The sequence below is a fragment of the Perna viridis genome, chromosome 2, assembly GCF_037379345.1.
Source record: "Perna viridis isolate PV_CMFRI_1.1 ecotype Kerala chromosome 2, ASM3737934v1, whole genome shotgun sequence".
In the NCBI taxonomy this organism is placed as follows: Eukaryota; Metazoa; Mollusca; class Bivalvia; order Mytilida; family Mytilidae; genus Perna; species Perna viridis.
In genome coordinates, this window is record NC_142446.1 from 719,248 (window position 1) to 733,930 (window position 14,683).

General features: G+C 33.8%; 2 protein-coding genes across 3 annotated transcripts in view; both read right to left on the bottom strand.

Annotated features, from left to right (window-relative positions):
- The window catches only part of LOC148623231 (uncharacterized), an 89,349-nt gene that overhangs the window by 38,987 nt on the left and 35,679 nt on the right, over positions 1 to 14,683 (bottom strand). The window contains exon 5 of the mRNA XM_088564907.1: positions 247 to 373. Within this exon, the coding sequence (XP_088421033.1) occupies positions 247 to 373 (127 nt within the window). The remainder of the gene's footprint in view (positions 1 to 246; positions 374 to 14,683) is intronic.
- Positions 6,164 to 13,315, bottom strand: LOC148623232 (uncharacterized). 2 transcript variants are annotated; one of them, XM_088564906.1, is made up of 2 exons: positions 11,781 to 13,315; positions 6,164 to 10,278 (listed from the first exon to the last, which is right to left on the bottom strand). In XM_088564906.1, exon 1 carries the CDS (start codon positions 12,176 to 12,178, stop codon positions 11,906 to 11,908), a length of 273 nt encoding a protein of 90 aa, XP_088421032.1. In that variant the 5' UTR covers positions 12,179 to 13,315; the 3' UTR covers positions 6,164 to 10,278; positions 11,781 to 11,905. The 2 variants fall into 2 exon arrangements, with proteins under 2 accessions (XP_088421032.1, XP_088421031.1); XM_088564905.1 differs by having other exon boundaries at positions 11,781 to 13,313.

Consider the following 14,683-nt stretch of genomic DNA (forward strand, 5'->3'; position numbering starts at 1 on the left):
CATGCAGCATGCAAGAAAGATCTATGAGTCCCAAAAAGCAATGAAGCTTCTAAAGATTATAGTCAAAAGAGTTTTGAAATTATTCCCTCAAAAATCAGTCACTTGAAAAACGTTTTGTCCCGTTAGTGTATAGCCATGGAAATCATCATAACAACATATTAGTAATTTCATTATGACTCATGAGTTCAATCCCACTGTGCAATATACTGCATGACAGACCAGGACAGTCTGTTAGAAGTAGCATACCTGTCCATTGGTCAGTTATAAAATTACTTGACATTCTGAGTTGTTTAATTCCAAGATGGGTACAGACAGAATTAATTGTATTCTCCAGGAAACAGATATATGCTATGATTCTCTGCATCATTACAACCTACAAAATATAGAAATCCAATCTAATTCATCTACAATTGTACTAAAAATATCAGTCTTGAAAACTATAAAAATCTTATTAATTTTATTCATATTTTAAAGAGGAAAATTTCTTTGATTTCATGCACTGTGGATGTACTACCATTTTTTTCCTACAAGATCAGGGCAAAGGTTTTAAAAGGCTCTAAAATAAAAGGGTCATAGAAAATTTTCATAAAATTTTCTTGAATGAATAATACTGGAAATCCACATTTTTACCTTTATCATCTATTCAAACTGAAGGTAAATTACTCACACATGTAAACAATAATCATACACTTTTGTAGCAAATTACAATGTTTCAATTAATCAAAATATTTGAAGATTGATTTTAATTTTATTAAACTGGTGATATAGATTTCACATGAGAGAACAGCCACTGTTGCTGCCCAAAGGTAATACTTCAGAGCTTGAGGATCTAGTTGAGTATAGGGTCGGTGAAAAACCACAACAAAATATTTTCAAGTGGTGGACATGTGAAATCTGTATCACCAGTTACTGGGTAAATAAAATTACAATCAATCTTCAAGTATTTCGATTAATTGAAACATTTTATTAAACTGGTGATATATACGATTTCCCATGAGATTTTAGAGCACAACTAGATCATCAATCCACTATGTGTACTGTAAAACCCTTCTATCGACATTTATGCTTGTTAACAATCAAATCAGAGATGCTAAATTTTTATTGAACACATATACATATGTACAAGCAAAAAATGTGTAACCAGCTTACAGTGTAATGACAGTACAACCTTTCAAGTATTTGAAGACAAAAAAGTTTGTGCTAAAGTACATTGTTCATTATCACTAACGACTGTTCTATTAGAATATTTTAGAAAAGTTGTTGACGATTTCCAACCGGTACTTTTCATAATAGTGTCGAGTTGTAGTCCTTGGCTTAAAGCAGCGGGTGTTGATGCTGAACGACAACTGTGTGGACCAAAACATTCAACATTTATACCAGAACTTTTCGTTACATTTTTAACCCATCTGGCAATAGTACTTTTCGTTACAGCTTTATATGGTTTAACAGTGTAGATGAACAGTTTTCGTTCTCCATTCCTTATACATTTTGTCCTATTTATATACTCTGCAAAAGTTCGTACAATACACAATTTTTCATTCACAGCATAACTATCAAAAATTAGAGATTGTATATGTAATCCTGGTTTAGTTTGTTTAAGCAAATCATTTGTAAACTAGGTTTTTCAGTAAAAATACCTTTCATAAACCTCTTAACCAAAATTTTATTACCAATATTTCTCTTACTAAAGTACACAATGCTGATATAGCTGTGTTTATGCCACTATAACAAATGACAACAGAGATACGGATGCTTAGGGGAGACTTAGGATTACTTACGGTGGTTTAGAAATTAGCAATAACTTTAATGCAGAGAAAGGATGTATTCGACCAAGATTTACAATTTACATGTATGTGCTATATGTAAGAAAGCAGAACAAGGGAAATCACAATGTCTTCATTTAAAAAACTTAATAGCCCCCTAAGTGCCATTCAAACCTAAGACACAAGGCCCAGTGTCTACTGCTTTAAATATAGACAATTTTCAAAAACTATTATGCAACCATCCAGATAGGGCTTTGTGCAAAACTTAGTGTTAGGTCTAAAATATGGCTTTGATATTGGTATTTCTCCATTACTGTCTTCCTTAATTTATGTAAAAAAAAAAAAAAAATGTTATCAGCTAGACGGCAACCGGATATCACTTCAAATGTATTCAATCTGAACTAGATTAAGGTTTCATCTATTGTCCATTTATTAATATACCGTACAACTTACACTACATTAATCCAATAGGCATTGTCAAAGGGAAATATTCCAAAAGATCTTACTATCCATATTATTTAAAAATGTGGGAAAGGTAGTTGGGTATGCAAAACTGATATTTTTGATGCATACAATTAGTGCCAATAGCAGAACATTTATGGCCATTTCATGGTATTCATTGGGAGGATTAATATTACTTTTATTTTAGCTTAGTCTAGGTAGTCGGTCAAGTCTGAAAATATTTGACCAAATACCTCTTGCAATATGCTAGATAGCCGAGTATGTACTCAAAGTGAATAACATTTTACATTTGTTAGATGACTTCCTTACAATTGACCCACCAAATTATGAAGCTGATAGAAGTATGGCAATATTAACCTTCTTATTCAGGAGGTTGAACATTCCGATTGCACCCCATAAGACTGTTGGAATGACTCATTGTTTGGAATATTTAGGTGTAGTATTAGATGCGGAATATATGGAAGCCCAGGGAAAAAATCGAAAGGATTGGTGAAAACATATAGAAATATCTGACTTTTAAATCATGTACAAAGAGACAATTACTTGGTTTATTGGGTCATCTCAATTTGACATGCAGAGTAATTTATCCTAGATGTTCATTTATTTCATATCTAATTAAGTTTTCAGAACTGTTAAAAAACTGCATCACCATGTTTATCTTACAAAAGAATGTAGATTGGACATACATGTACAAATGTGGCTGAAATTCCTGTCTGGATGGAATGGCGTTTCTTTCTTTCTAAATTATAATCTTACTTCAGCATCTGATTTGCATTTATTCACATATGCTACAGACTGCACTTTAGGGGGTATTTATGGTACCATGTGGTTTCAAGAGGTTTCCTTCACAGATTTTGCACAACAAAGAAGCTTCTATGGCCTTACTTGAGTTATATCCCATAGCTATGGCTATGTCCTTGTGCGGTAGTACTTGGGCTAGACATAGAACTGTGTTTCATTGCGACAACATGTCTATAGTAGCGATTATAAATAAGACTGCAAAGTTTCGACAGCTAGCACCATGGGCAGTTCAATTTCAAACACCTTGTATTCAGTGGAAAGATTTGATTATGTGAAGGAACGTTTATGGAACACTTCTGTTAGTGCAAATGCAGCAGCAGCTTACAAGACTGGTTTTGAACTTTTCTGCCAATTTGTCACCTTGTATGGTATGGCTAACCAATCAAGAGACCCGCTGGGCTCCCCCCAGACACTAAGAACTAGGATGTAGGCATGCCTGCCGGGCTGCCCCCAGGTACTAAAATAGGTAGGCGTGTCTGCTGGGCTCCCCCAGACACTTAGATTTACGATGTAGGTGTGCCTGCTGGGCTCCCCCCAGGTACAAAGATTAGACAAAATTTATACAGTATCTGCTGGGCTACCCGCAGATACAATATACTTTTTTCTTTTTTTGAGTTCACTTATATTTTCAATTTTACATCTTTCATGTATCTGCTAGGCTCCCCCCAGAGTTAATTTCTATAATAAGTTTTTTTTTTTTTTTTTTTTTTTTTATGAGTAGCCCCCAGATTGCCAAATTTAATGTTTTATGTTTTTTGATTATTGAATATTGTGTTTATGTAAATATTGTGTACTGATGTTTTACTTAGTTTAAATGTAGTTATTTTAATAGATGTATTAATGTCATGTGTTTGAGTTTACAAAGATGTTATAGGTTTTGACTATATACACTTGTTAACTTTAAGATACGAATGTACTTTAAGACAAGATGTACATACACATGTATTTACAACATGTGTGTTTTTTTTTAAAAATTCCATGAAACTTATACAGAGGTGTTGGCAGCTAAAATGATGGAAAAGATTCGACAGAAGTTTGATATGTGTTGAACTTGCATAAATGGGCACCTTAGGAAGTGTTCCTCTGCCAAGTATGAATTTGGTTTCTCAGTATGATAAAATGCATACAGATGTACAGAATAATTGAATGCGTTTTCATGGTTAAGAATGCATTTGGGAAGGTGTGTATCTTGTTCTTGAGAGTATATAAACTGTTCTTTGGGAGAAGATATGGTTGTTGATAAGTCTGCTGCAGTAAAATTGGAAACCATACTTGTGTTGTCCAAATTTGTGCTACTATAAGAGCCTTGTCCACTTTTTTGTCAAATATATTTTATTATGATCAAAAGTGACATTTTATGGTATTAACACAAAAAAAAGTGTATGAGAAAAAACATGTATGTTACATAAAGTATATATTGTAAACTGGTTTTATACTATTTTTTCATTCAACAACATATGACTTGTAAAAATTCACTCATCGTACTGAAAAAGATTGTCTATAGATTGCCATCTTAACTTGGTGAATAGAGACTGTCGGTTTGAACATAGATATAATGATTTTAGATCAATATCTCTAAAATATTTTAAGGTCTCCAAACATTTTGTCCAATTCAGTATTTCTTTTTTGATTCTACAAACATAAATGTAATATCTAATGATTATGAGGCACATATTCAATATTTCACAATTTTCATAAAAAGGGGGATAACCTAATGTGCATGATATTGGAGTGATATCCATTGTAATATTACTTTTTGATCTCAGTTCATCCCTAAGCTGGAGCCAAAGAGTGCGCACTAAATTACATTCAAAGAATAAATGAATTAAGGATTCTTTTGTCTCAAAACAGTAGCTACATAGCTCTGTCTCAGAGAGATTGCATTTCAAAAGAAGACTATTTGTATATAAAATTCTTATATTTATTTTATATTGAAATGATTGCAGTTTTGTGCTAAGTAGGGTTTTAAATGAAATGTCATAGTAAATTTCAAAGTTTTCATCCTCCACTAGTCCCAGATCTCTAATCCATTTGTTTTGAGATTTTTTAGGTGATTCAAAACATCTTTCCAAAAGAATATTATAAAAAGATCTCACAACTTTCTGGTTGACATGAATTAGAGATATATATTTATTTGTGATATTTTCAAGTCTTTCGACTCTATTATCAATTAAATAATTTCTCCACCTTTGTGGGATAGCATGCACCAAACTGTGATATTCTAAAAAGTTAAGTGCTATATCATATTTTTCTTGTAATTCTTGTGGGGTTAGAAACATTCCAGCTTCTTTTATCATATCATTTACAAAAAATAGTTCTGGTTTAGCAAAACGAGAAAAAGGTATGGGTCGTCCACCAATCTTAATATTACTATTATTCCAAAGTGGTTGAAAAATTATATGCTCAGGGGCTGTGGATGGATCTTCTTTAAAAGATGCCCATATATTAACAACATCTCTCCAGAATGGATTTAATCTATTTGAAAAATTGTTTAGTGCACTTTTAGTATAAAACCAAAACTTTTCTTGGCCATGATTGTTTAAAATATCAGCCAGTAGGACTTTCCATGGGGCAGCATTATTTGGATCCAAGATTTTCTTAATCCAAGAAACTTTTAAAGCATGCATGAAAGACAGGATATGAGGCATCTTTAGCCCTCCCTCATCGTAAACTCCCACAACCGTGGTTCGCTTAACTTTATCAACTTGACTATTCCAAAGAAAGTTAAAGAATATGTCTTGAATTTCCTTAATAATGTGCCCCGGTGGATCAGGAAGAACTGTAAATGATTGCACTAAAATGGGTAAAGCCATGGATTTTATGACTGTAATTTTTCCTACTAGTGATATATTTCTTAATGACCAATCTTTTAAAAGTTTCTTTATCTTAGTGATATTTTGTGTGAAGTTATCAATATATTTCTCTTGTTTTGAAAGAGAATACTGAATCCCAAGTAACTTAAAACAACCAGAGTGATTCCATTTTACAGTAGTTTTTGTCGGAAGCTCCATTCCACAGCCCCTTCGAGCCCCTATCCATACAGCTTGTGTTTTATCAAAGTTAGCTCTCAACCCAGAACAAGTAGAGTAAAGCTCAATTAAATCTAATGCCTTATTAACAGACTGTAAATCATCATCAAGAATCTAAGACGAGTCGTCGGCATATTGACTGATTAAAAATTCTGAATTGTTTACACTTATCCCTTTAATTTGCGGATCAAATTTAATGGCAGCACTGAGTAACTCAACAGACAAAATAAAAAGATAAGGTGATAGCGATCTCCTTGTCGTACACATCTTTCAATTTTAAAACGTTCTGAGAGGTGTCCATTATTAAGGATACAGCTTTCTGAATTTCTGTAAAATGTTTTAAACCAGTGGATAATAGATGGACCAAAGCCTTGAAACTCCAAGGATTTTTCTATAAAGTTCCATTCTACAGAGTCAAAAGCCTTTTCAAAATCTAAGAGCATTAAAAGACCTGGAATTTCATTTTCCTCACATTTTTCAATAATATCACATATCAGCCTGGTGCACTCCCCAATATATCTACCTTTCATAAACCCCATCTGAGTGTCAGAAATAATCTTAGGTAAGACTTTTTTTATTCTAAATGCAATAGTTGAGGCACAAATCTTGTAGTCTACATTTAATAATGAGATTGGATGCCAATTTTTTAAATAAAATTTAGATTTGCCTTCTTTTGGGAGGCATGTAATTACTCCTTGTCGTTGGGACACAGAGAGACCACCTCTAGCATATGCTTGATTGAATGATCTAATTATAAAGAACTTTAAGTCAGACCAGAAAAATTTATAAAATTCTGCCGTATATCCGTCTATACCTGGCGATTTTCCATTTTTCATATTTTTGAGTGCAAAGAGCATTTCCGCAGAAGATACATTACCTTCTAAATATTCAGTATCCTCAGGATTAAGTTTAGAAATGAAAGGATTATTTGAATTGAAAAAAAACAGAATGTCTATCCGATATTTCAGTATTCCTACTCGAGTACAGATTTTCAAAGAAAGATTTTTGTGCTTTGAGAATTTCTGTCTGGTTAGTTATTTCAGACTCGTCTTCCATTATAAGTTTAGGTATAGTTTTTTCTGTGAAATGTCTTTTTTCAAGGTTACAGAAATATTTTGTACTTCTGTCACCTTCAACATACCATTTTGCTTTTGTTCTCATGGTAATTCCCTTAATTTTTTCTTCACGCATAGCTTTTAATTCTTGATCTTTTTGCTTAACTAATTCTTCATTTTGTGCAAAATTTTCATTCAATTTCGCTAGTTCGTTTTCTAGAGTGGTCTCTCTTTTGTCTCTTTCTTTTTTCTTAAATGAGGAGTATGAAATTGTTTTACCCCTTATCGACATCTTTAACGTTTCCCATAAAAGCTGATCATCAATACTGAATGCAGATTCATATAAATCATCATTATCATCAATTTTATATTGATTAATAAGGTCATTAATATATTTTTTTATTAGGTCGATATAATCCCTGTCATAAAGTAATGAATTATTGAATTTCCATGTTCCCTTTCCCCTAGGGTTATCGTTAAAGTTAATAGTAATATGGATGGGGGAGTGATCAGACCGATATGCTACACCGATTTCTGACTCAGTAATAATAGCTTGAAAATCTGACGAAGATAAAAAATAATCTTAACGGGCATGCTTTTTATTTGGGCCTCGCCATGAGAACCTTTTTATATCTTGGTGTAATTCACGAAATGTGTCTACCAAGTCTAACTCTTCCATCATATGATTTATTTTTTCCTGAGATTTAGGGTTATTTTTGTTAACATAATTAATTGTGTCCATGGCATAATTTTGAGGAACATTCCAGTCACCTCCAACAATGACAGATGAGTTTCCAAATGATTCTATCTTTTGCTGTAAATTATCAATAAAAGTAGGGTTGTCACTGTTAGGACCATAAACTACGGCTAAGGTAAATTTTAAATCATGAACTTTTATAGAAATAATCAGAAAATTACCGGACTTGTCATGCAATTCTTTCAGAATTTCAATCTGAAAAGAGTTCTGAAAAAGAATAGCAACACCTCTACTGTTGGTTGTATGAGAGCAAAACTTTGCGTCATAACCCCATTCAGACCTCAAATATGTCTCTAATTCTTTTTTACAATGCGTGTCAACCAGTAAAGCTATGTCATATATTTGTCTACATTTTTGAAAAATATCTTGTCTCTTAACCTTATCAGATGATAAACCCCGACAGTTCAAACTCCCAATAGTTATCTTAACCATTATCGCAAAAAAAGTGGATATATTGCCAAATAAATATTAAAAAGAAAAAGTATTTCAGTCCGACCAGCAAAAAAATATCTAAAACACATATTCAGTAACTTGACAAGCAAAACAGTCACACTTTGATCAATTTTATCCCCAATATTATGTCCCCCAAATGCAGCCTTCCTTCGCATGGATGTGATTATTACCATGAGTTTATGCAGCACATCAAATTCGCATTACTTAAATAGTCTTTTAGGCCACCTATAGTTCGTGTTGTACAGTACATGATTTTCACAAATACCCCCCCCCTTAAATGAAAGAAAATATTAGCCTCCATAATAATGACAATGGGAGGATAATTATAACGTAGTAAATCTTTGAATGTTCTTGTATTAAGACTCGGTTAAAAATACATGTGTCCATCAAGAGGTCTCGTACCGTTGATTGAATATTAAGAACAGAAACAAAAATGTAAACAGAAGAGCTGGGTTGACAAAATACATGTTAAGATTAAACCGACCTTTTTATAACATTCGTATTGCAAAGTGTACGCTTTAGTAAAATTAGTTTTGTTTGATTTGCACACAGTAATGCTGTTCTAGCAATCGTTTTCTACTATTTTTTACCGACATTTATAAGTTTGTTTTCATCCATGTCCGGCTGCTTTGTAGTGTGTATCAATATCTGGGACGTTGGTTACGCATGCGTATTAACTACCAATTTTGTATGCAAATTAGCCACGCTTTGTAGTCGGGACATTTAACAAAAGTTTGCCACGTCTAGATGGACCCAAGATAACCATTTTCAATTATTTTACACATTCATTATTAAATAACAATATACAAATACAACAATAAAAACACATACAAATATCAAATAAGCTCCTGTTAAATGATAAAATAAAGTTTGGATTATTTTCAAATCAAACACAGTTTATTTATTTCTTTGTTTTTGTTTTTGTTTTAACATGACAAAGGGCGGTTCCCTCATGTATACTAGAAATGTTCTCTTTTGCTCGTCTGGTGCCATCTCACGTCGCTGCCTAAGAAGATTGTACCGCAGTGTTCCAACGGACGGTGGGACATCCGGAACTACACTGTAACCCGATCCCTTCTTGAGGGACATTGCGGCAGAAAGAATGTCATCCCGATGTAGGTTGTCGAAACGGACAATGACCCTACGCCTATTTTCGTCATCTCCTCCAGGTAGCCTATGCGTTGCCTGTAATAACAGAGCTTTAACATCCTCCTTGGGTATTTTCAACGGCCCCTCGAAAAACATTCGAACTTTATATTCGGTAGCTCTGGGATCCTCCTGCAGATTTCCGGGAATTCCGCCGATAACCAAGTTCCATTTCCGACCCCACATTTCCAAACAGAGCCTTTTGTTGGCCTCCTCAGCAATCTTTTGCTCAAGGTTTGGAATCGAAACCTGAAGAATTTCTCTGATCTGGTCGTTCACCATTAATATTCCAGAGTCCAGGTTATCTACTCTTTCGTTTGTTATTTTTAGATCATTTTTTACTTGTTCGACCTCATTGTTTATTGTCATATGTAGATTGGCAAAGCAATCGGCTAGGTCCTTTCCTTTATAAAGGTTTTTCAGGGCTTCGAATCTGGCTTTGTCTGATTCCGTGTTGGACATTTTAATTTGTATTTTGTTTTGTTTACGATTGAGTTTATAAATATGGCCAACTCGACAGGTAAATCACTCAAGGTCACGGTTCGGAGGCGTGATACACAGTACTGGTACATTAAATGTTGAAATATATAATGATGTTCAGCAAAAATGTTTGATTCTATAGCTGGTACTTCAATTCATGGTGTTGAGAGTCAATTTGATACGAAATTATGTATGGGCTAGGCAGCCAAATGTCTTAAAAGAAGGAATTTCTATGCCTGACCTGAAAGCGTGTTTACATCACGGCCTTGGTTCCTGAAGTTCCCTTGTCCACTTTTTCTGTTATTAATTTCTGTAGAACTTTTCCCAGAAGACTGAAAGGTGGAAATATATAATAAACATTAGAACTTGTCCATGAAATTGTAAAGGCATCAATAGCCATTGCGTTTGAGTCTGGCATGTAAGACACATATTGTTGTTTCTGTTTATTATTTGTTAAATAAATAAATCCACAGTAATTTCACCAAATGCTTTTTCAATTTTTTGAAAAATATGTGGTTTAATCATCCACTCTATGTCCTCATTAATTTTTCTTGATAGTTTGTCAGCAGTTTTGTTTTCTTTGCCTGGGACATGTGCCACATTTAAATAGATGTTCCTAGAAAAACACCAATGCCAAATTTGTTTGGTTAAGTTATTTAAAGCGGGTATCCGTTCACCAAAATTGTTCATACACGACAATGCAACTGTATTATCTACATATAACCTAATGTTTGTATTATGAAGCATATTTCCTAATGATTGTAAAGTAAATAAAGCTGCTTTTAATTCTAAAATATTGATATGCTCCGATGTCTAAGCAATTGACCAAAACCCATGATCAGTTGATTGCTAAGTCTCATTAAAGCCACCCCATCCAGTTTTACTAGCATCACTATAAAAATGACTGAAGGTGGAGTTAAAGTAATACACTTATAACTGGACTTCACATTGTTAATCCACCAAGTTTGTAAATCCTTACTCCTCATATCCAATTCAATATAAGAATCAAAATTCCCATGATTACATTTTAAAGATTTATCTTTAAAAATCTGTAGATCCTTGAAATACCGAGGAGCATATCGTACTCCTGGTTCACTAGCTACCATTTTCCCTATCACACAAGCTAAATCACGAATTGTGACTTTAGTATGACTAAGCACCTCTTTACATTGCTCAATTAAGTAATCTTTTCTCTCTATGGTTAATCTTATTGTCATATCCAGTGTATTTATAATAAATCCAAGAAAAACAATTTCATGAGTTGGTAAAAAGATTGATTTCTCAGGATGAACTGTAAACCCTAGTCCATCAAGTAAAGTAACAGTATCTTCAACATTTTGTAAACATTCTTGGAAAGTATCACCTAATAACAAACTATCATCAATATATGGCACATTTATGTGTCCCATTCCACGCAATTTTCCATAAACCGGTTAACAATTTAGTGAAAACCCTTGGACTACAAGACAATCCTTGTGGAAGTACTTTAAATTGATAATGATTATCTTTCCATTTGAATCTTAAATATTTACTATCATTTTCTTGTATAAGAACACTATAATAAGCATCTTTTAAATCAACTGATGCCATATACTGGTTTGGTTTGATGTTATTGATAGCAGTATGCAAAGTCTCCATTTTGAAATGTTTTTTCACCACATTGTCATTGAAACATTTAAGATTCAAAATATTTATGTCAAACTTACAGATCAAAATATAATTTGAAACAACCAGTTCCATGTACAATATTTACATGTACATGTATATGCCATAGAAAAATTTATAGTACAAACATTTACACGTAGACAGTATCATACTTTGTACAAGTTAGTACCTGAATCTTTTGGCAGTTTTCTGGTATCAAGTATTTTTCTATCGGCTTTTGATAATCTGCCTCTTTCAGTGGCTTTTCTATAGCTGTTTCAGCTAACTTGGCCATGGTGCCATCTATTTCTGGCCCTAACTTCTTTTCTTGTTCATATTCTTTTCTAACTCTAAGAAGGCAGCTGTATTTTCATCATCCTCTTCTAACATAGAGTCAATTGTGATGTCCATTTCTTCACCTGAATCTAAATCGTCGTCTGACACATCAGACAAGTCCAAATTGTCAGGGTCATTTTTGTCTTTATCAGACTCTTTGACTACTTTAGTATTTGTCTGGGCTGCCATTGGTCGATCGTTACCAAATCTATCTTGGAGCTGTAAGATATTTACAGCCAAGTTAGCCATCATCTTTGGGACTTTTCCATTTCGGAAAATTTTTCTAAAACCTCCTGCACGGTCTTAGTGTCCTCAGAAATACTTTCACTTTGTCAATTTCCGGTCTCGTTATTGATCGAATGACTTCCTGTAGTTATGCGCAATGATTCGTTATGTAAATTCTGTCTATGACACTCATAATCGCTAATGTTATTGTTATCAGGATTCGTAACCGTTTCCGATACATTCCCAGTTTACAGCTGATACAGTTCTTTGGTACGGCGCTTTCCCATTTCAGCAAAATTGCCCCTTTCGGGCATTACATTGCTACTGTTTTTGTTCGCCATTTTTTACCCCTTTGGTCTATGGCTAAATTTTTATCCACCGAAATCTGACGAATCCTATTTCATCACTTGCAAAACACATTTTATCAATAAAAAGTTACATCTCAAATATCATAAAAAACACGGATAGAATCTTAAAACAAATAACTTCTGAATAAATTAACACAAATTCTGATCAAGCTCATTAAATGCACGTATGACCTCGGACACCACGTGACCGCAATGACCTTTGGACAGCGACACCTGGCTGTTCTCTCATGGGAAATCGTACATATCACCAGTTTAATAAAACTATGATTTTAAAGTACACATTCTCAGCTTCATTTTGGACACTTTTGGTGAACATACAGATTATGCACTTCCAATGCATAGATCTAGGTTCAGTGTGTTTTGTTACTACATCGAGGTTGCCATTTGACTCGGGAGCGGAGAGACCGTAAATGAAATGGTTGAATACAAACAATGGTAACATACAATAGTTTAAACATTTGAAAACTATAAATACTGAGTACTGATTAAATATTTTAGAATGACACGTTAAAGAATATATTTTTCATAACACTGAAAAAAAGCATAACAAGAGGCTCCCAGGAGCCTGAATCGCTCACCTGGTTAAATTTTGCCTTTCAAAGGCAATAAATTTAACAAGACGTTATCCAACAACTTTGAATTTATTATAAAAGGCTATTGCAGAACCTCAAGATTGAGGACTACAAGGCTAAACCACCTGACTATTCTTGCAAAACCTCTCTATTCAAATATGGTCCTTCTGGTCACGTCGTTATGGGAGATTTAACCATTATGGAAAACGAATCTCTGCGTAATATCCTTTCTAAAGGTCCCAAGTACCGTGAACCATGCTCCATAAATTGGAATTATAACTTTATGTTCTTATGGATGCCGTCCAGGACTATGCAAGAAAATGGATAAAACGAGAACAAAAAGACATTGATTCTCTGTCAGAGTGCTTAAAGGCCATGAGGTCTTTAATTTTGAAACGAATGATGGTTTTAAGTAGGTCAATGAGTGCCAAGGCTACATCAGTTTTCAAGGATCCCATTGTAGCAAAAACATTGTCTACTATACATGACAAGTATGTTGTACCAGCAGACAAAGCCCAAAACAACATTGTTTTTGTCTGCAAAACATTTTATATCCAATGTTTATTATCAGAGGTAGACATAGAAAATAATAGCAGTGATAGGACCTACACTGCTACCACTCTCTCCAAAGAAGAGATTGTGGAAAACCATAAATCTGTGCTATCATCTTTTGGTCTCTCTACCAAGGACGATGATTGTGATTTACCGTCTATGTACTGGATTCCTAAACTTCACAAGAATCCATACAAACAACATTTCATAGCTGGATCTGCAAAATGTACCACCAAACCTCTTTCAAAACTTTTAACTTCTATATTCACAACTGTCAAAGAGGGTCTACAATCCTACCACAACACTTGTTACTCCCGTAGTGGTATTAATTCAATGTGGATCCTAAAAAATTCGAAAGATCTTTTGGAGACAATCAGTTCAAGACTATTATCTGAATATAATAGCTTTAAAACCTATGATTTTTCAACACTGTATACTTCTATTCCCCATACTCAGTTAAAATCCTGACTTAAAAACATTACACATCGTTGTTTTTCCAAAAAAGATGGTACACCGAGACACAAATATATAGTTCTTGGTAGAGATTCCTCATACTTTGTAAGAAATAATTCCAAATCATCTTCCAAATATACAGAGGAAGATGTTTACAAAATGCTGGAATTTTTAATCGACAACATATTTGTCCAGTGTGGTGGACGTGTTTTTCAACAAACGGTCGGCATTCCAATGGGAACAAATTGTGCTCCTTTACTTGCTGACTTATTCCTTCACTCTTATGAGGCTGACTTTATAGCTGATCTGATCATAAAGAAAGAATGTCGTTTGGCTAGATCCTTCAATCTCAGTTTCCGCTATATACATGACGTATTATCTTTAAACAATCCTAATTTTGGTGATTTGATACATCGCATCTACCCCAAAGAACTTGAGATAAAGGATACTACAGACACTGTGAAGTCAGCCTCATATCTTGACCTACACTTAGAAATCGATCGTAAAGGAAAACTATTGACCAAACTTTACGACAAATGTGATGACTTTTCATTCAGAATTGTTAACTTTCCTTTCATCTGTGGCAA